We start from the raw sequence: 24,174 nt of genomic DNA on the forward strand, positions 1-24,174 counted from the left end.
AGCCAAAAGCCAAGCAAAGTAAAAATATATTTGCGATTAGACATTCAAAGTAAACCAGGAATCTGTCAAATATGATGAATTTTAAAATTGATAGTTATCATTCAAAGTTCAGTAATAGAGAGCAACAGTATGTTATGAATTATGGGTTCAGTCTCACACTTTATTTTACAATAATTCCATCATATAATGATAATGAAAAGAATTGTAGCAATGCTTGTTCCCAGTCTCTTGATAACATTAAGACATTATAGACACCATTAAGGCCAACAATTTTAAGCTTATATGGAGCTTCAAGAAACAATAAAAAAATGAACCAACTTCTTATCCAAGATATAATTGAGGTTAGTGGTTAACTCTTAAGCAGTAATATTCATGATCAGAAGTACTCATCTTCTTTTTGACTAGAATAAGCTTACAAAGTAGTTTCAGAACAAAGCTGCTTATTTATGTATTTTTTTTTTGCTTTTTGTATACAAAAAACTGAGGATATGAAGTTACTTCCTAGCAGTTGAACTATCAAATGTAAGTTTCCTGTGATGATTTAAGAATTAGGGAGGAGAAAAACAACAAAGTGCTTTGAGATTTATGAGAACAATGAGTGTTGAATCAAAGTATTCATTAACGCTACATAAAATTTGCTCATTTTAAGCCAATACTTAACAATTTTAAATAACTATCACAGAGCCCATTAAAATTATATATTTTTTTTGTTAAATGGATTGAAAAAAGTGTTTTGATTTGATTGAAGAGATATAAGCAGTATAGCATCTAATGCTGAACGTACTACTACAATGGCTGTCTTCAAACCATTACAGGAATACTTCAAATCATAAAAGAAATACTACTTGCAAGTGAAATAAGGGTAATATCACTCCTGATATAAAATAAGCTCATAGAAGACTAGAGATGATCGCATTTTAGCCAATGAAAAACCAATTAATGCTATTAACTTCTGGAAGGATATATGACCTGAATATCTAAAAGAAAGAATACAACTGATAAAAGAGCTGAAATACAAAAGAGCTACAAAAAGATCTAACAGTATTTTATAAACTCAATATTAGAAAACAAATCAATACATTTAAATCTTTTAAAAAGCTTAACATCACATCTCATCATCCATATCACTGTATTCGAAATTAGCTCTTTGACATGCCATATTAGCTAATGTAAACAAACCATTACTTTCAAAATTATTATTTTGTTCAGACTTATTCTTTATTGTTGAATTTAGTTGACAAATATCTTTATCAATAAAAGTTGGTGGTATATTTAAAGAACAGTCTCTAAAATTATTAGTCGTTTTCATGGAATTATTTAATTGCAAACAACTGTAATCCATTTCATTATCAAAAAATGAAGTTGATGGTTTGGTTAAATTACTATGTATTAATTGTCTATTAACGCCAATATTACCACTAACAATGCTATCACTAGTATTAGATTCATTAATAAATATATTGGATTCATTCATCTCTTCAATAGTTTGATCACAGTGATTATAATCATTCATTGCATTTCTGACAGAAGAAATACATTCTAATGATTGGTTATTAGATAAAACATGAGGATGATTATTAGTAAAAACATTTGACGTACCTGAATAATCTGAAGATTGTAACTGTATTATGTTATCACTGTCATTTTTACAAATATTATTTTCAATGAAATGTTCTGTCGTTAAATAAATATTATGTGAACTAGAATTATTAATATTATTATTATCATTACATTTATTTTTTACATATAAAGAAGCAGTAATTGTGTCATCTAAAACGTTATCAGATAAAAGACAACTTTCTGAAATGTTATTGTACGATTGAATATTTTTATTGATATTATCTGTAGATAATATAGTATAAACTTTATCGATTTCATATTCAAAATTTTCATTTTGAAATCTAGTAAAATCATTTTGAAAATTATCACAGCTGTTATTGGTATTATTATTATTATTATAACCATTTAACAATGTACTAGGTTCCATACTGCAGTCATCACATGATGTGACGTTTTTATATAATGTATTAAACATACTGTTATAATTAGTTTGACAATTTTCGTTATAACTATTAGTATCATATGATATATTTCTAATACTTAATGCAGTTTCTGATAACAATGAATCATCACCAACATTAATCGGTTGTAATACAGGTAAAGTATTACTATTAGAGGATGCAAAACTAGAATTAATATTTTGGTTTAAAATACGATAACACTTATGTTTCATTTCAATATTATTTTTTAATGTTTTTGGTGTATATTTTATAACACTTTTTTCCCTCTGCTCTTTTGATTCAACATTCAATTTTGAACTTAGATTTTTTTGTTTATTTTTATCTGTTTTATTTGATTTTTCTGGTACATCTCTTGTAGTAATTACAGTCTTTATATTAGATACACCATTATCACTTGTATGCACTATGTGAGTTACTTTAGTAATTGTTGGTACACAATTACGTCCGTTTGTATCAGGAGATTTAACCGGTGGTGTTATAAGACGATACGGTGATATACTTTCAGACTTTTTTTTTGAATTACTGCTATTATTATTATTTATGTTATTATTAGTTACACGGTTAATTTTAGTTAACTTGTTAACATTATTTAAATATGTTTTTGTACTACTAATTACAGACACCTTTCGAAAATTTGGTACACTTTCTTTATTACATTTACTATCTAATTCTTTTACAGTCAGTTGATTAGTAACGTGAGGTACTGGTGATGAAAGAGTTAATAAACTACTAGATGAATTATTTAAGTTTTCTTTATCCTTTTCAGAAACATGATACGTAATTTTATCAAGACTTTGTTCGTTTAATTCTTTACTTTTATCAATTAAAATTAATTTATTCTCAGGATTATTTTCAGGTATTTTATTATTATTATTAGAAGAACCATGTTTAGTTTCATCAGCAGCTAATTCTTTATCACAGTTAATCTTATCTTCTGATAAACCAATGGATATATTTTTATTACATTCATGTACACCTTTATTAATTTTATTAATACTGTTTAGAGAATTTTTAATTTTTTCATCAATTTCAGCCTTTTGATTACAACTACTATTAAGTACTTTGTCATTATTACTATTTTTATTCTTATTTATATTACCACTAAATTTATTTTCAGTCTCTGAAGGAAAATTAAAAGCTACTTTAACGACAGAAACAATATGATTAGGACGACCAGATTTTGATACAGTTTCTGGATGTTTATGTTTCATGTGTCTCTCTAAATTATCTTTACGATTAAATGGTGTTATACATATAGAACACTCATAATCATGTTCAACATCTGTAAAATAGAAACAATACCATTAAAATTTAAAAAAGAAATACTTCTCTGATATACAAAGAAAGTTTATTGTATGCAAGCAACATCTGAAAAAGTGATTTTCAAATTATCAACCTTTTAATGTTATTTACTTGGAGGTGCTACCTGCACACTACCCATTTTTCCCTATCATGCAACTATCTAACATCACATTTTTATACTTTTCCCTATATCCACAATTATCGTTAAAAAATTTAACAAAAAAAAAGTTTGGATAATATGAATAAGTTTACAAGGTAAGTAGCATTTTTTGCCAAAAAATGGCATGAGAACTAAGACAATATTTTGTTTATATAATTTCATCATGTATTTATTCCTTTAACTATCTCACTTGAATATTCTTATAGTAGGCCACTACACTGACTCACACAATACAAATTTACTGGGATCAAATTTTCAAAATGCTTTACCTAACAAAAGTACACTTGTGCGTGGCAACCATTTGAATTTCTGTCAGAATGTTTTGCCAGCTGTATATTCTATTATTATGATAAAACTATATTTGATTACAGTAATTTTTTATCAATGAAATCAAATAGGTTGTCAGATGCTCTTTTTCAGTCTGCACAATCTGCAATTTAAACAAGAATGATATTGCCTAGTATTTCACATATTATGGTTACAGAAAACCATATTGGATTATTTTTAATTGATTCTGATTTGGAATTAGTTGACAGTGATATCTAATTTGATATATCTGATGAAGAAAATATTGTTAGTGATTGTGATTCCAAAGAGTTAAGTAGTGTGATAGAATCTCCAGCCAAAGGAAATAAAAAAGTTAGGCCTACTTTGGAAAGTAATAAATTTTTTCTATTGTTCATGGTGGATTACATAAACATGGTAGATTAATGAACTGGAAGATTTTTTTCTATACAAACAGTATAACAATTTTAAAAATCCAACACTGAGGTTTAATAAGCTCTGATACTTACATTTCTGGGGTGTCATAGGCTATAAAAATATGTATATATAAAAATGTGGAGATGTGCTCGTTGAAATGCAAACTTTAATGAATTTAATTAATGAACTGTGAGCCGGGTTAGCTCTCTATCACTGTGTTACCTGGGTTTGAACTGATTCATTCAAATCAATTGAATGAATAATATTACAAAAATAATAAGAATTAAATTTACATTAAATAAAATAAAATAATATTAGATAAATTAAAAAATTGTTGTTTAATAATAATGAGCTTCCTGTGGGGACTGCATATGAGGCTAGAGTGGTGAGGTGATGCAAGCATCTCATGCAAGGCTAGACCAATCATCATCATCAACTGTAACAAATGAGATGCCTCTGGGGCGCTGCTTTGGGAGGTGTGATGGGGTGCTTTTATAATAACTCTGCAAACAATCTTCTGATTTTCAAAATTCGAACAGGCTATTTGTTACTAGGTTGAAGGCTAACTTTTGCATGCATCAGGTACACTCTTGATCAAACAGATCACAGTTATTTAGAAATTTTGTTATATCTTCACAACCAATCTTCTGATTTTCAAAATTCAAATGGATATTTGCTAATATAATACAAAATCATGATTGAACCAAACGAGAACAAAAATTAACTGATATACTCAGAAAAATCAGATGGCCTGCTCTACGCTGAGACTAGCTTGAGCCCAGAGCAAATGGTCTTTGTAGAGTTTGATAACAGGACAATTAGAGATAATGTTGTCGGCATCAGATTGAAGATCGAGGTCACTATTGCAGAATTTGATGTTTTAAGGGGACAGGGCAAAGCAGAACGGTATATGCTGACACTAATATTGTGCTGGACTGTTACTAAACTACAAGGAACTACCCTAGACAGAGCTGTCACAGATTTGAACAATCACATCTTTGCCAAGGGCCAGGCCTACATAGCACTGAGTCGCATGAGACAATTGGAATGTTTAACTATTAGTTGTTTGGATCACAGTAAATTGCTGTATGATCCGCATCATAAAAAATCTCTTGAGGGACTTAACTGCTTGAGAAATCTGTAAGTTTAGATTTGTATATGCCAATTAAATAAATAAATTGAAATGTTTACTGTTTCCTCATTTGGCTGAGTAAGTTATATCCATAAGTTTTCGAATCGTCAATTTTTCTCGATGATAACTAAAAAGTATTAAATAATACCAATAATTATAAAAATTAAAAAACATGACTGCCAATAAATAAATAAATTGAACTATAAAAGGCAATAAATCAAACTAAAAAAAAAAATAAAAAAACAAGGTATGGAAGGAAATAAAGAAATAAACATCATTATACAATATTTAATAAAATAAAATAATGGGTGACCACTCTACTTTCAGAGAGTATTAATTTGTTTAAATATATTTTTCATGTTGTAGAAACAGCATATGTTTAAGTTTGTCTAATTATTAAGTTCTTACCAGGTCTTACATCAATAAGAAAATTTTGTAGTTCAACAAAAAATTTTAAATGCAGTCAGGGGCTCTTCAATATAGGATAATTACTATTCAGACCTCTTTAATATAGGACAATTACTACTCTAATAGTAATTGCAATTTATAACTGCTTTTAAATATATTTGCTGAAAGAAAAAAATTTTCTTATTGATGTAAGACCCGGTGAAAACTTGAACCATTAGACAACCTTACATGTGTCTCCTATTTCTACAACATAAAAAATATATTCAAACAAATTAAAACTCTGAAAGTTGATTTGTCACCCATTATTTTATTTAATTAAATACTGCATAATGATGTTTAGTCCTTTATTCAATACCTTGTTTTCTTTATTTTGGTTTGATTTATTGTCATTTTTTTAGTTCAGTTTATTTATTTATTTTTTGTAATTTTTAATTTTTATAGCTGCTTTTATTTTATTTTTTTAAATAAAAAATCAAATAAAAGATTTTCAAAATTTTGTAAAATATACAAAAAACCTTTAAAATATGAATAAAAGCTGCACTATAAATAAATATTTTATTCTGATTAGTACAGAATAAATCACGAATTATAAATATAAAAACAAATTATAAAATCAAATAACAGTACTTCTCAACTTACACATGTTCTAACATTGGAAAAGTAACCTTATAATAACGAATAATACATACCTGAATGTACTAACATATGACGAGCTACATCTGTTTTTAAAATAAAAGTTTTACCACAAACTTTGCAACTATAATTTTTAATACCATTATGAAATTTCTTATGATTCATCAGATTCCACTTTATTGAGAAACTTTTACCACAATCCTCACAAACAAAATTACGAATTCCTGTAAAATAATAAAAAAAAAAAAATTAATTATACATTTAATAACATAAATCTAATACCAAATTAAATAATCACTTATTTAAAAATTATTACAAAAACTATTTTTAATGATTATTGTCATTCATTTTCAAACAGCTCATAAAGAATTCTGAATAAGAATTCTTTTTAGACCAAGTACTAACAACATACACACAGATTGAATTTTAATAGTACATGGTAATGGGTGATATGAATGGGTCAGTAATTACTTTTACTTGTTTTTTTTTACACGACTGCCCAAAATGGAGTGTAATGTATTTAGGGTGTATATATGTTTGTTCCACCATAGCAGGACAACGGCTGAACCGATTTAGATGTATGACCCTTGCGTTGGAATCCTTCATTACCGGGAGTGTCACAGGCTGTATATATATATATATATGTTAGAAAAAACTGTAAAAAATTATACTATACACAAATATTATATGAAAACTTTAACCTGCATGCTTTATAATTATACTACATTAAACGGCAATGTTTTTTTTTTTTTTTTTGGCAGTCATGCTTTATAATTTTTAATATTTATCTATTAAGTATTTACTTGTATTAAGGTGAATAAAATGTCAGAAATTAGTAAACTTTTATTCAACATTTCTTTTATTTATCAGTATTTACTTAAAAAAGAAAACAAAAAAAAACAGTGAATAAATGACAATACTTAATTAATAAAATAATACTTCCTTTCATTTTTCAGGTAACTTAGTGGCACCAACCTTAAACAATTTTATTTTACTGTTCACTATGGTACTGCTGCTTTAAATTAATTTTATTTCTTAAAAACTACTACTTTTCATGTCACTGCTGTATTTATTAACATTAAAAACAAAAAGAATTTTAGAGTCCAAAATAGAGTCGGTCATTTTTTTATTTTATGTTTATGTTGTTTAGCATTTTTTAAATCCTGTGTGGTTTTTTTCCCAGTAGTATAGATTATTTTAAAATGCATAACCAAGCTTTCTCCTTAGCTAGGAGTAATTTAGTCAGTGAACTGTTTAGGACAATCATACTGGTTTTTAGTGCATTTACCAAACTTATCCTACCATCTCTTACATGAATTTTAACCAATATAATGAATTGTGTTTTAAAATCTTTTCTCAACGTTAACAATCTAAAAACTCAGACAATTATGAATGTACTTTTAATATAGGGGATACAACATTGATAAACCAGTATTAGTATTTTTTAAACATGCAAGCTTTTTGTTTTATCAGAAAACTCCTATTTATTTAAATAATACACACACACTATCTCAGTAATTAATTTAAATTAAATAAAAAAATACTTATATTGCAAGTAGTCTATATGCAAATGTTTATAATCAGTAATTTTTTATAATGAAAAGTAAATATTTATTTATTTATACTTTTAATAAAATACTTAACTGACCTAACTCAATTTACTTTTCCTAAGAAGAATTTTCTTAGGAGTAATTAATATAATTTATTCACAATACTTATTTATATTTTAGGAAAATGGAGGTTTAAAAAACGGCACATCTTTTTACATTACTGTTTTTTTATTATTACATATTGTAATCATACCGTTATAAAAAATACAAAAAAGTTTTCTTATTTTTTTATAATTGATAAGTTGTCTTATATTTTTTGTTGATTATCACAAATGAACAATGAGAAGAGGACATGCAAAAGCTAACGGAAAGGTAGAGTAAGAATGCAATTTATATTGAGGATCTACGAAAGAAAGGACAGTATGATATGATATATAGGAAGGTGAATGGGGTAAATGGAAAGGGAATGGTAAAATTATAGATATTAAGGAAAAGGTTAGTAAAATTTTACATGAAAAAAAAGAAAAAGAGAATGATGGAAGGAATATGTGGAAGGCTTGCATATGACAAGGAAAATGATGTTGGTTTGCTAGGCATTTCTCCTGCCACCACCCCATTCGGTCGCCCTAAAGCATAAGACCGAATGTCTGTGCCACAAATGGCTACTGAGCCACGAAACAGTTTAGCGACCAGTGTTCTAACTGGCACCTAGAGCTAACCTAAAAGCATGAGCGGAATAAGTGTGGTATCATACATCACTCGCTTGCCGTGTCCCACCACCCACTTGTCATATATCATTAAAATGGGTAGGTGCACCCCGTCAACTACTAAATCATACAACTATCAATAATTAATTTATCTTGCCAAAGACAGCAATTTGCTGCCATGCCTAGGCCGCTGAATACCAGCAAGTACCTGTCCATTATTAAAGCGCTTGGAGCCATAGTCTAACTGGTAGCCAGCCATATTTCTCAGTTAGCTTCCTAATGACAAGGAGAAACCTGATAAACTGAACACGTAAAATGAATGGGAGGTAATTAAAGAGGATAAAGGACCATCAATATTAAAATGTGAAATACAGAAAGCGATTAAAGAAATGAATATAATATAAACTGGAGTAGATGATCTTTCCTTAAATTTTATAAATGCTTAAATGAGAAAAGAGTGAAAGAAATAGTTAAACTATAATAGGATATACTGTATGGGAGAATGGCCTGAAGACTTTATGAAAATAGTAACGATACCAATCCCAAAGAAAACAGATACCAGAAAATGTAAGAACACAGAACAATAAGTTTAATAGCACACGCTGCTAAAATATTGTTATGTCCGATTAAGAACTTAACAATACTTAAGAATAATGAAAGAGAATGTTGGAAAGGAACAGTTTAGCTTATGGGGAAAAAATGAACCAGAGATGCTGCTATTGGGTCACTAAGGATGGTTTGTTTTTTTTTGTAAAAAACATTTATATGTTATTATTCCCCAGAAAACAAAGATAAAATATAAAAACAGAATATAAACTGTAATAAAATTTAAAGCAAAAACAAAACTTATGCTAGAAAAACAACATTAAAACTTAAAACTAAAATATTAAAAAAACAAAGACAAAATAAAAAACTAAAATATTACCAAAAACATATAACCACTATAAAAGCTAACATACTAAAAAATGAATTATAACTACTATTATCACAGATAAAAAACTTAAGAATAAATAATATTTAAAAAAGAACAAATATATATATATATATATATATATATATATATATATATATATATATATATACAGACAAAAAAAAAATGTGTTAGTTTTATATATATATAAAATATAAATATATATTATATATAAACATATAATATATATACATTTATATAAATATATATATATAAAACTAAAATACATTTAATAAACTCTGAGAGGAGTATAAAAGGCTCCTTCTCAGATAACAGAAAAAATAAAAATTTTAAATGAAATTTGTAACACTATTAAAAAGTATCTAACATACTAATACTTCTAAGAAATAAAAATACCTGGTCCAAAATTCTTTATCGTTACCCAGGATTTGACAAATTTTCCTGGGCAATTGAAATTTACGATGCAAGGCTGCATAATGCATGCAATCCACAAGGATGTGGTGCACAGTCAAGCCGCAGTTGCATCATATGCAAACTGGTGCATTTACTGCTGACATCAGATACCTATGAGTAGCTCTCATATGTCCTATCCGCAGTTGGCAGAGGACCACTTTTTCACATGAATTGTTTGGTATGAGGGGTCCCATGGCAACACACAATATTTAATGTGCCAGAGTTTATCTACTGTTGCCGTCCAGTAATCTTGCAACTTTGTGCTAAGAATGAGTTTTACATAAATGATAAAGTTGGATGTAATAAACATGGGTATTGAAGGATGGCTAACTACATGCATCTTTAGCAGTGGAATCTGCATGTTCATTATCTGGAATCCCCACATGGCTAGGGATCCATCAGAAACTCACTTGTGCATTGTAATGGTTTAACTCAGGAATTACATTGTAGATTTCAATGACGATAGGATGTCTGGAATAAAAGTCTTCTAAGGATTGCAGAGCATTATACGAGTCACTGCAAATAAGGATATTCTGGTACTTAGGGTTAATGATACTCAGAGCCTTATTTATAGTGTATATTTCAGCAGTAAACACACTCGTAATACCAGGTAGACCAAACATATAAGTTCTATCATTGACAAGAAATGCACAACCAATGGTATCTTTCTTTTTCAATCCATCAGTGTATACTACTGTATCTGGGTTTATCTTGGAGAGAATATAGTGAAACGTTTGCTGGAAAACAGTAGGTGGTGTTGATTCTTTATTGCATATCATAAGGTCAAACATAAAATTTATAAGGTTGATTCTCCACACAGGAAATGAGAATGGATATATTGAAAAAATAGAAGGTGTGTCAACATTTATAAGGTGCAGCAAATGTCGGGTACGAACACCTACAGGTGCAGTACAACATGGATGGTCCTCATACCTTCCTAAATTTGGATTCCCCAGGACTGAGTCAAAAGCTGGGTGATTTGGCTGTTCTTTAAGAAGGGCAAAATAAGATACTCCTGTCTATCCCGAAGTGATGGCTCACTGCAGTCAACAGCTAAGTTTACAACAGGGCTTGATCTAAAGGCACCTGCGGCAAGCCGAAGGAAAGCATAATGTAAAACATCCAGCAATTTAAGCACGGTATGGTGTGCTGAAGAGTAGGCGACACAATCGTAATCTAAACGGGAAAGAACTAAGGAATAATAAAAATGTATCATATATGACCAATTGGCTTCCCAATTGGTGTTGCTAAGAACTTGCAGCATATCTAAAAGTTTGGAACATTTTGTTTTTAATTCTTTCATGTGTTTGACCAAAGTAAGATGGCTATCAAACGATGCGCTGGCAGGATTGAATAGCTGCTTCCAGTGAAACTAAATGGTCAATGGAAGAATGCCCATGGCGGAAACCACATTGTTCGACATAGAAGGCCATGTCTCTCTAAGTACCATGTGAGCCTGTGGTTCACCATTATCTCCATCACTTTGCATAAAACACTTGTCAAAGAGGTAGGGCAGTAGCTTGAGGGGCTTCCTTTGTCTTTACCAGGTTTAAGTGTTGGTACAACAATGGCTTCTGACCAGATTGAAGGGAAAACTTATGAGGAGAATAGACTATTATAAATACACAATAGGTGTTGTAGTGCCGAATTAGGAAGGTGTGAGAGCAAACTGAGACAATGTTGTCAGATCCAGGGAACGTATCACATGAGTTTTTAAGTGCATGTGACAACTGGTTGAATGAAAATGGAGGTTTAATTCACCGACCCAAATCACCAACGTTTAATGATAGTACTTCCATCTTAATTTGTACCTCTGAAATTCATTATTGTATGATGAGGTGAAGAGGTGAAGGAGACACCGAATGGAAGCAATCTGCTAAAATACTTGCCACTGTAGAAGGTGATGTAAGGAGTTCTCTTTCATGAATGAGTCCGCAAATGGATTGTTTTGGTGATCCACAGATTGTACAGATCTTTTTCCACACAGTAGACATGGGAGTAGTGTGTGAGATAGTGTCCTCGTATTTCCTCCATGACTTATGGTAGGTGTTCATTTGCAGGCCTGCGGTTAAATTTGCGTAGTCTTGTTGTCAATTGCTAATAGCGTTTTAGAAATCAGCATTCCACCAAGGAATGGAAAAACATCTTGTTTCTTGACGTTTGGGGGATATATCTATTAGCATTGTCAAGTATCAGAGACGTAAAAGAGGTAAGTTCATCAAGGGTGTCTGCACCATCATCATACTGTGATGGGAAGGATTTATGGTAACTGTTCCAATCTGCCTTTTCAACAATCCATCTCCGTTCACTTTGTGGTCGAAACCAAAAGCTATAGTAATTGGCCTGTGGTCACTGCCATGAAGGTCATCACAAGCAGACCAATTACGACGAGGGAGTAAATTTGGTGAGCATAAGGAGAGGTTGATGTTTGACAGTGTACCAGAAGATAAGGTCATAAATTTGTAAGACCCATCATTCAGTAGACAAAAGTCCAAGTCTTGTCTCACTCTGTTTATCATATTTCCTTGAAAGTAGCAGAAAGATGAGCCCCAGGAAGTATGGTGGGCATTGAAGTCTTCTATTAATGACAGCGAAGGGATTTGTGTGAAGAGGTTTGATATTTCTAGAGCATTGAACTCAGAGTTCAGTGAGAGACTTCTCCTGCCTATGGGAACAATGTTAAACCAAGGCTTGAAATTCATGGTTCAGAATTACTGAAAAATACCACATATAAAACAACATTTTGACATCAAATTAAAAAGAATAGAGATTGACTTAAATGCCAAGGCTTAAAAAAATGTTATTTTTTTATGTTGCACTTACTAAAATATAAATTACATTATAAAATATAATACTCTATATATGTAATATATATAGTTTACAATGTAAACTCTATATATTAATAAAGAAATTTATTAAGTAATAATTAATAATTTAATAACACATTTTTGTATTATTATTACTACTACTACCATTTCTAATTTTTTAATAAATACTTCGTAAAAGATTTTCAGAGGTTATTCAACTCTCTGAAAACTTTGGTCATGGTCAAATAAAGATAAATTTATTGCTCTCATTCTACAGCTTCAACTTCTCTTGTGTAATGTACAGGAAAGTTTGAGGAAACCATTAGTTTATCAAACATGTTACCACTTGTAACAATGACTTACAGAGCTTATATACATGCTAAGTACTATCAGTTATTCCATCTCAATTTGGTTTCAAAAAAATAAGAGCACTTTGTATAAAAATTTACGTTCAGTGAAATATAATATTGAGTTCTGATATAACTATACACACCATAAACCTAGAAAGGTTTGTAAAACAATAAAAAGTGATAACTTCTATAATTTATTTACCATACAATTAAGATATATATTTTTAACAAATCCATACTACATAGTAAAGTTATATGAAAATGAAATCAGTATTTTATGGTCTACGTAAAGTCAAACACTGCTTGAGAAATATGCCAACTGATTGAATATTTTTAAAAACTGCTTTTTCATTTCAAAACTTAAAAAAAAATAAATCCATTGAAACCCTGATGCTAAAATTTTGCACTATCTCTGTATTATATATTTTATATAAGATTAATTAAAAAATTAAACAGATAAAATTACATACCTGTATGCTTCAATTCATGTTTACGCAAATTATTTCTATCTTTAAAAGTACGTCGACAATGTTTACAAGGAAAGGGCCTCTCGCCAGTATGCGAACGTAAATGTACCTGAAGAGGCTGCTTAGCTGTGAAACTTTGACAGCATATATCACACTTAAAAGGCTTGTCACCTAACAGAAAAAAAAATAATATCATAGTTATCTTTTGCATGTATGTACAAACTATCCTCTGAGTGAACTGAATATCTCTTTCCTCTAAATTCTATCATTTCCTCATATCATATTTCTTCTTCCATGAATAGGTAAACTGAATAGGAAATGGTTTCCACTGTTCCTTAAGCTCCATCTGCAATGATATGCTGGTTCTTTCTTACATCTGGCAGGGTAGTTAATTCTTTACAACTCTATGCAACTGTCTGACAACTTTATTTTTACTTACAGGTACGAAGTACAGGAAGTATTGTGATTGTGAAAAATTTCAGTTTTCAAATTTTCAACGGAAATATCCATTTTGACCATTCCTGAATCCATTTTGATTAGTTTAGGCATGATGTCTGTACGTACGTACCTCGCATAATTCAAAAATGATTAGCTTTAAGATATTTAAATTTTGGATTTAGAACTGCTGTAACATCTAATTGTGAACCTCTCCTTTTGACTGCAATCGACTGGACCAAAAGTGTCCAAAAAAGCCCAAATTTGTTTGGATTTTGGACTTTTTCTTAACTGCAGTAATAAGCCCTCACTGAGAGTGTTTCATCGATATATCATAAGTGATACTTATATTCATTGGTTCCAGATTTATAGCAAAATAAAATTTTAAGTAATGAAATACATGGATCTTACAATGGGAAGGCACATCAGTTCGAATCCAACTTCATCTCCTTTTTTTTTAATTTTTTTTATTTTTTAATTTAAATATATTTATTTATTAATAATTATTAATCTCTGATTGTAAAAAATCTTTACAATAAATAATAATTCAATAATAAAGTAAAAATAAAAAATATTATAAGTTATTAATGAAATAAAATTTTATGAACTTTTCATTAAAAAAAAAAAATGTATATATGTTATTTAATGGGCGTAAAGGAAGTCATGTAGTGTCCACTCAGATTTTTTTAGTTGTATATTGCACAAAAAATCAAAACTGGCTGATGTTCCTATTTTCAAAAGCCAGACTTCCTACTCTCTCTAAAATTTAATGTATAAAATCAGATAACTTAAAAGTATCATTATTATATAGTTGGACTTATGAACACAATCTACAACACACTTCATTGTTGTGATTATAATTTTTTCAAGAAATTGATAGCTTGCCATTTGTAAATGTGATTTTCTAACTTTATTACTTTGAACATTCATTATGTTATGCGACTGTAAAATATCACTTAAGATATTAAAACATAATAAAATAATTAATTCATAAAATTTATACCCTGATCATCGGCAAGCGCTCAATAAGGCATTGGTTTAACCATACATTCAAAATATACAGTACTGCAAAAATATACACTGAAATCACCATATTTGATTACTAAGAGGATTTCAGTGAAAAAGTTATGAGTAATTTACACAAATGTACCTTCTTCCAAAAACACAAGATTTTTATTCACATTAACTGACCTAATTTAAGGCATATGAGTAAACTCCTAAACAATTAAACATTAATGAATTCAGGTTAATTCCCTGTCATTCCCTGCCCACTACATTTGTAGCTGAAAACAATAAATAAAAATAATCCTGGGCATAAATGTGTAATTCTAAGATTGCTTTTGATCAATCCCATTTTTTTATAAAATTTAACTGTAACAGATTTTTAACACACAATGTAGGAGATTGTATGTGTACACACACAATCACAGTGTCTTCATCATTTTTATTTAATAGCACATCAAATCATAGGAAAACTGCTGATAATTTTGTTAAGTTTATACCATTGCTGGATATAAAGTTTAAAAACAAACAAGAGCTTCATTTTTCCCCCTTTTTTTAATAAACTATAGAACTTGTCATTCAAAAGTAATTGGTTTTAACTTACAAAAGTATCTATCTTTAAACAATACAGCAAAGCAGATTAAGTACAATTGAGTCTCAATAACATGAATCTTGACAACTCAAAATCTTTGATATTGCAATTTTTTTCTTTCCCTAAAGAAAACTTGCCTTATTAAAAAAAAAAAAAAAAAAAAAAAAAAAAAAAAAAAAAAAATGGATAACATAAAAAAATTATTGTGGGAAATTGTATGTAACTCAAAAAACCATGCCTAAATTGAAACCTTACACAGCCCTCTAATATTTGAACGTTACCTCTATATCTTGAAGTCCTTACCGCGGAGCTTTGCTAACTTGAATCTCTATTCTGTTAACAAGGAAATTGTAACTTGTAGATTTCTGCTGACAACTGTCAGTGTAGCATATCCTCACTTTGCTATGAGAATGGTTGATGAGAAAAATGTTAAAAAGGAAATAATCCTAAACTGCTTTCAAACTTGTGGTTCTTCTGCCATAAAAAGCATAAATGAAGATGCCCAGGAAGAAAATGAGGTGCAAGTTACAGAACCAGTAATTCACAATATGAATGACAAGAGGAAAACAGTAACCACCCATCTAAAAGAGGACCTTGCATTTGAAGAATTTATCCCAGTAGATGAGAATGTAGCAGTCACAGAAACATTAACTGATAGTGACATTATAGCATCACTAAATAATGATGAAAATGATATGCTTCAGATGTTGAAGTTTTGAAGAAAATATAAATGTGATGTTTAAAGAAGCTAAAGCTGCTATAAACAATTTGCTCATTTTCTTGGGAAAAGCTTATTAAGTTCCAGATGAGGTATTTACTACTGTTGTTTCTGTTGAGAATGAAAGACTCATATGATGCCAGTAAACAAAAGCAAAGTAAAATTACAGACTTTTTTTTACAGGTTAATAATATACATAACTGTATTTATTGTTTATAATAAGTGAATACAAGATTATAAACCAATAATAACATTTTATTGTGTTTATTGTTTATTTCAATCTACCTGAACATATTTTTAGATAAGTTAGTATAAAATAATTTTTATTCATAAATTTTTAAAATTGTTTTATAGTCAATTGTTAATGTATACTATAGTACTAATAGATTTGTTGTCGCTATAAGAAAATACAGTACAGCACTAAAGATTTTACCTCTTTATCTTAAAATATCTTGACGTTTGCTTATTTACATCTCTGTATCTTGAAATTTAAACTTCTGTTAGTTGAAAAAATTTAACATTAATCTGTACAACTCAAAGTAATTTCTTGTTCCCTTGGGATTAAAATTATGGACAGTCGACTGTATACAGTGAAATATTAAAAAAAAAAAAAAATTAGTACTAAAATTAGCAACTACTTCAAAACATTTCAGTTAGTTTTTAATTAATTCCATAAATTAATATATTACGCTAGACATTCAATAAACTGTTAATAACTTAAAACAGATCTAATTATGCTGCACCTAATAGTGATAACCAAAAATATAGCAAAGCTTACCAATATGTGTACTCATATGTCTTTTAAGTTTGGATTTTTGTATAAATCCCTTGTCGCAAACATCACACACATACTGTTTATCACCTGTAAAAGAAAAAAAACACCAATATGTTAAAATTTATATCATTCTTGTGTGTTTTTTCTTCTAATGAAGATGGGTACTATGAAGGAATTTTATGATGCTGAAAAGAAGTATGTGAATGTAGAACAAATTTTTGTGAAAAGTTGTTGGTCTACATTTACAGAATTTCAAGGGACTAATACTGAAAAATAAAAGAAAAAAATCTTGTTTTCTTTGTTAGGCCGGGAACTTTTCAAAAAACCATTGTAGTAAAAGAAAAAATATATAGTAAAATGTTTGTCATAATTTTACTCATAATGTGGTAACTTATTCCTTATTTATATAAAATGAAAATACTTTAATCATAACTCTCTTTCATACCTGTATGACTTTTAAGATGATAATCTAAATGTGTTTTTTTAATAAATGTTTTATCACATATATTACATTTAAGAGGCCGTTCACCAGTGAAACAAGCTTCATGATATTTTGACTGAAGTTTATAATGAAAAACACGTTTACAGATTGAACATCTATATTTTGGTGGATCATCTGTAAATAAAAATAAATAAAAGTTAAAAGACATATAATTCCTGGATGAAAAGTAAATTGCAGAAATAATAAAAATCATTTTTTCATTAACACAATCAAAAACAATTTCAAACTTCTTTATAGATGGAGTCATGTCACGATCAAATTTGTAGCAATGAAAAATTCCAAAGCCAACTAAGATTTGAACAACAAATAACTATTAGTTATTTGAAAAATAACTAACAGGCTACGCATTGAATAATTTTTTACAAAAAACCATATATTATTTTTATGATAATTTTTATATTTAATAAATCAATAAGTACAAAAATAATTATGTTCTAAGTTACTGAAAAGCAAAATGAAAATCCTACAACAATATGAAGCTGTCAACTTTTTTTTAATAAACAAATACAAGTTTCTAAATTTTATTTACGTATTTTAGTAAAATCTATTATCTATTATATAATTCTAACCAGATGAAAAATTTAGATAAAGATTAAGGAAATCCTAAAACATAATTCACAAGGAATGTAGTAAAAGGAAGTGGTATATTTTAGAAATTAAATGGTCTTGAGGTCAACTGTGCAAAATAACAGAGATTGATTGTGACTTTGATATCCAGGAGCACCATTTTCAATTACTTAATTTAAAATCAATCTTTTAGTTGTAGGCATGATTATTTTATATCTTCAAGGGGTTTTTATTATGTACCACAATCAAAAAGATCCACTTTATTACAAAAGGAAAATCACTGATAACTTATGTAAATAAGAATAAAAACAGTAATGGAGGAAATAAAGTAATGAAAGCAACAGTTTTGGTAAGTAAACTCTGTGACTGGCAGAGTAAGAGGTTCAATTTGTAGATGCCAGATTATAATTATAAATACCTTTTCATTAAATATCTTCCTCTGCTGAAATATTCAGTATTAAGAATAATGAATCAAAATGTCATCAACTTAAGTAAAGCATCAGTGTCATAAATAATTTGACAGTACATAAATTTATGAATGAACTTTTATATTTTTAAATTAAAATTTCCTAGATTTAATATAATTTGTCTAATCAATACAATTATTAACTTATATAATTTTTAAATAATTATTTATACTGGTAATGGTATGATTATTTTTAATAAAAGTATTTATTACATTGGATAATTTACATTTTCCACTTCACTCCTTTTTACATTGTTTTATAGGATGTTAATTTTATCCAATTCCAGAAAAATGGTCACTATACATTCGAGTGTATGAATTTATAAACATGATTTTATTTCAGAAATATTAGACCTGCATTAAAATATTCTTAAAAATTAACAAAAATATAATAAATTTAAACTTTCACTATATTTTAAAAATATCATTTCATATTATATCTGATTAGCTTTTCAATCCCATTGCTGACAAGCTGTAAAGCCTTAAGACTGATATCACAAACCTATATCCCAATACATTCTTTGATACATTTAAGTATTCCCTTTTATTTTTTAAACTGATAGATTAAGAAATAATATTAACCTATACAATTCAGTTTTTATTTTATTTTATTTTTTCAATGTAAAAAAAAAAAAACAGATTTGATGCTAAACTACAAATAAAAAATTACACTTGACAGTACACAAATGATATCACTACACATGTTCCAATATAGTAATAAATGAAATCATTAATATCACAAAAAAATAAACTTACAAAAAATCAGAAAACATGTATTTTATCAAGAATCTAAGACACTAAAATTTGTAATAATATATAACATATAGTACATTCATAGATGAATACACACACGCGTGTGTATTCATGAACACACACACACACACAAGGTCTGTTGACCTTGTCAACAGATTCAGACATTTCAACAATTCAGACAATAACTGAATAATTTTAATTACACGCCAACGAAGATATTTAGTGATGTGCGGTTGGCAACATTGTGTTCTACATAACCTCCTCTGTAACCATATGTTCTTGGATTATTGATATCTTGTTTAGTTTTCATATTATTGTTGTTTAAGTACAACATGTTTAAGTGTTAGTAGTGATTTTTGTAATGTGCGATTTTCAGGAGCAACGATACAATGTAAAATTTTGTGTGAAATTGGGAAAAAGTTTCACAGAAACATTTTAACTTTTGAAAAAGGCTTATGGAGGTGATGCTCTGGGTTATATGCAATATTACAAATGGCTTCTGTTTTCTTCTTTTTTTTTAAAGAATTTAAATATTTATCAAAAACTGAGAAATAACTGTGATTTTTTTTTCTTTAAACAATGTTGAAAATTTGTTAATATAGTATGTTTTTTAAGAAAAGTTAAAGTCAATTTTTCATATTTTTTTCAAATACAGACAACAAATTGGACTACAATTTTATAAATTAAGTGCCAAACGTCTCTTAAGTAATGGAATAACAATATAAGTCTTACGGCAGTTAAAAAATATTCTGTTGATGAGATTCATTTATTAAATTTGTAAGGAAGATTATAATAGCATATGACTTCTTTTAAAATACTAGCAGAAATATAATCAATACCCACAGAATATTTACTTTTTGTATTTAAAAAATAAATTTTAATCTCCTGGGTATCAAAAGAAAATAGAAATACTGATTAATCAATAAAACTATTCAAGACAAGTGGCTTTGTGTGAAATGGACCAATACTACTGTTGACTGAGTAACAATAATTTCTTTAATTTCAAGAGAAAAATAGACACATAAACCCACTAAAAAGTTTCTTTCATATAAATACTCTAATACTGTAACAGAAAGGAGTAATCCACGACATTTTAAAAAATACAAAAAATATATCTTTAGCCCTTAAACATAATTAATAACCATATAAAATCATATACTGAAAAACATTTAAGAAAATAATTAGTAAATAAAACACTCATACTTCATGTTTTGGTGGTTAATTATTCTTAATACTCGTATTATTTCTATAGTTTATTACTAAATTATTTTTAAAAATTTCTTATAATAATGCATAATTATATTATTTTACAGCTGATAAATGAGTTTTATACTAATATAAAGAAAGCTACCATTAAAAATAAACTTACTTGACAAAACTTCAATATAACTTGGAATAACAAAATTTTTAACTTTACTTTTTTTTCCTTTTCCACAATTACTAGAATTATTACTACAATCATTACTGTTAAATGATGTTGCTGAATAAGATGTTGATAAATCAAGTGCAACTGAATTTTTTAATTCTTCTTGTTTTATTTTACAAATTTTACAAACATTATCTTGTACAAATCGACATCTTAAGCAAAGTACATGACCACATTCTTCATTTTCAAAATATTCTTCATTTTTTATATTTATATCACTCAAACAGTTTGAACATAATTTTACTGAATCCATCTCATTTCCATAAATATCTTTATTATTATTATTTTTATTACCAATATTATCATCACTGTCATCAATATTTTTATTACTGGAATTGTTTAATACATCATTGGTAGATTCAGATTTTACATCTGATAGTAATGAGTCATATGTATCTGAATTGAAGTTTGTTTCAGTTGTATATGCACTGGAAGATAAAGCCATAAATCCCATATATTCTGTAAAAAAAAAAAAAAAATGCACATATATTTAAAAATAAAAGGTGTTAAGAATAAAAGCTACTTATACTTAATTTTATTCTACACATATTCAAACAGCATTATGTTATTGATGTAACTACATTATAATGTAACAAATGAACAATGAACCCATGACTGACTATATTTATATGATATAAGTTTATCTCAGTTATCTGAAACTATACATTGTCAAGAAGCTGTTTTTTCTATTCATTTATTATGGTCAAATCCTTCTAATTTATAATTGTTTACGCATTTACACAATGACAAATATGTGTACATCCAAGTTGCTAAATAATCTTACACACTTCAACAATGATAAATATTATTTAAATATTTCTAAACTAATGGATCTTTTATGCCAAAATAAAATTAATTTTTTACTTAGAATACAAAACTGCATAAACCAAAAAAAAAAATTTTTAAACCTATAAATGTTAATTAACTTTCAAACGAATAAATTTTCCTTCCAAGGGTTTTTTGAAGTTAATTAGCTTCTTAAAATAGAATTTCTGTTTATTAACAATGGTGCTAACTTCATTTTATTAATTAAAAACAGTCCAAATATTTTAAAATAGATTATTTAATAATTTTTAAATGTTACCATATTCCACTATGCTGTTCAACTAATAGTCGCAATCTTTTTTTTCTTATCCATAATAGTCATCATTGACATTAATTAAAATGTAAACTTTTGTAATAACCCACTAAACAGTAAGTATAAAATCTTTTTTTAAAAAAAAACTTGCTTCAAAACATTTTCAGTTCTTTTTGCAATCATTTCCAGCAATTTCTCTTATGCTACTTTCACACTAGTGAGAGAGGATGTTATTTTTAAAAGTTTTTATGGTGAAATTTAACTGTACAGAATATTTTCATTTTGCTATTGTTTCGCTAAGCATAAATTATGAATTATCTCTTGTTATTACTAACACCAAGCTAAAATATTTATATTCTTAGATATACCTTCCACATCTTGTTTTAGACCAAAATAATTTATTATTAGGCTCATTCAATTAAAATTAACAAGTGGACCCACGCAAAAATTTTATAAAAATAAAACCAAATCACGTTAACTGCAGTAAAAGTTTATTTCTAAACAGAGGAAAAGTAAGTACAATGACTGAATGAAATGTTACAGTAACAAACTGTACAGAACACATGTTACAATTTCCATTTTTTTCTACAATATTACTGTAAAATGTTTTTACATTATTTCTTCTTCATCACTTTCTAACATTTTTAGAATGCTCTACATATGAGTAGGGCTAAAGGAGGGTTTACCAAATGCAAAATTTACCACTATCTAGGCCAGTACGATCAACATCAGGAAATACAATCTCTAAATCTCAAAAAAACACTGTAGGATGAGGGAGATACAATTCAAAATGCTGAACAGCTAAATGATTTTCTTGAAGAGAAAGTAATGATATCTTTATTTCATCAGATGAATGGGGGTCAGATGAATCTGACTTCATAGAAATCGATGATGACGAGGAAGCAGTATACAAGCCACAAAACCACTTTCAGGTAAAACCAGTATCTTTAAAACCCATCTCCCTCACCTCTATTCCTCTTCTACACCTCTATAGAGGTTCACTTCTATACAGTAAAGGACTACGATATCAACAAGATAATCCACTAAAAACTGACACACAGATTTGCCTCAATTCATTAGACAACTAATGTACATAGCCAGAAAACTGATTCTGTTCTGAAAAATCAATTTTGTTCTAAAAGCAAATTTGCTTTTAGAAAATCTTTTCTGAAAGATTAGGGACTAAAGATTAATTCCCCCTTTCACTGGTGGCACTGATACAAGGCACTGTTATTGTCACTTGTTTCCAGATGGTTGGGAAACAACCTATATGATCTAGCTTTGCAATGCATGTATTTACGCAAGTGATTTTTATGTATAAAGCTTACATTGTTATTAAAATTTGAATGTGGGAAGATTTCTGTTACACGGTTTACAAAAATTCAATTATACATAATTATGTGTAATTTAAAGCTGCATGTTAACCCACTGAAACATATATACAAATACTTCAAACAAACAAAAAGATAAACCGTTGAAAATCTCACACTTACAGGACTCGCATATAAAAATATAAACAGATAAATAAAAGCGATTATCTTAACATGCCTAGTACAATATGTATTTTACCAATAATAAATTGACAAAAAAAAATCCTAAATTAACAAATACATAATAGAACAAAGGCTCTCAATTTTGCAATATGTTTAACAAAATGTTTCCATAATACCTTAAGATCCACAACACCAATATAAATGCATTATAACAGCCCCTTCAGAAATGAGGATTACTAGATAATTAATCCCAAAACATCCTATGGAAGCATGTGTACAGTAATAATAGCATCTTAATTTTTGTAATAATGTAAAAAATCATTTCATATTGTTAAAATCTAACATAATGGATAAAGCTTGACATAAAAACGACAAATATGACGGTTAACTGTTATATAAAAAATTAAATAAGATTGTTTAAAAAAATCTGTTATTCACTTTTTTCTAAATTCAATACGTAACAACAGCAGCTCAATAAAAAAAAAATTGGTAATTACATATTATTAAACTTACTTTCAGTTACAAAAGATGGCATTTTAAACAAATTTAATATCACATTTAATTATAACACAATTTTTGATTTCGTATAACCTAAACTGTGTATGAAGCACGGTTTTTATGTGATGCTCTGAAAACATGTCCAAAGCAACATAAAATAAAGAAAACTAATATAAACTACTTTGAAGTATATAATAATAATAAATGTAGTAATCAGTGAAATATTAATAAATAAATAATACGCAT

At 28.1% G+C, this 24,174-nt stretch overlaps 1 protein-coding gene across 1 annotated transcript; it reads right to left on the bottom strand.

Annotated features, from left to right (window-relative positions):
- Nucleotides 1-1,105: 1,105 nt before the first annotated feature.
- LOC142330673 (uncharacterized) lies at nt 1,106-24,158 on the bottom strand. The gene is made up of 8 exons (XM_075376119.1): nt 23,944-24,158; nt 20,803-21,318; nt 17,591-17,761; nt 17,149-17,232; nt 13,627-13,794; nt 6,415-6,582; nt 1,745-3,303; nt 1,106-1,621 (listed from the first exon to the last, which is right to left on the bottom strand). Exons 1-8 carry the CDS (start codon nt 23,963-23,965, stop codon nt 1,106-1,108), a joined length of 3,204 nt encoding a protein of 1,067 aa, XP_075232234.1. The 5' UTR covers nt 23,966-24,158.
- Between the last annotated feature and the right edge of the window lie 16 nt (nt 24,159-24,174).

The sequence above is a fragment of the Lycorma delicatula genome, chromosome 9, assembly GCF_047948215.1.
Source record: "Lycorma delicatula isolate Av1 chromosome 9, ASM4794821v1, whole genome shotgun sequence".
Taxonomy (NCBI): domain Eukaryota; kingdom Metazoa; phylum Arthropoda; class Insecta; order Hemiptera; family Fulgoridae; genus Lycorma; species Lycorma delicatula.

What these genes read in the sequence shown, in the direction of transcription:
- LOC142330673 (XM_075376119.1), bottom strand. Translation starts at nt 23,965, where the DNA reads ATGCCATCTTTTGTAACTGAAA. An exon ending in TCATCTTAAAAGTCATACAG is followed by an intron (nt 17,233 to 17,590) that starts GTATGAAAGAGA and finishes TTTCTTTTACAG; the next exon opens with GTGATAAACAGTATGTGTGT. An exon ending in CAATTACTGCTTCTTTATAT is followed by an intron (nt 1,622 to 1,744) that starts GTAAAAAATAAA and finishes AACATAATACAG; the next exon opens with TTACAATCTTCAGATTATTC.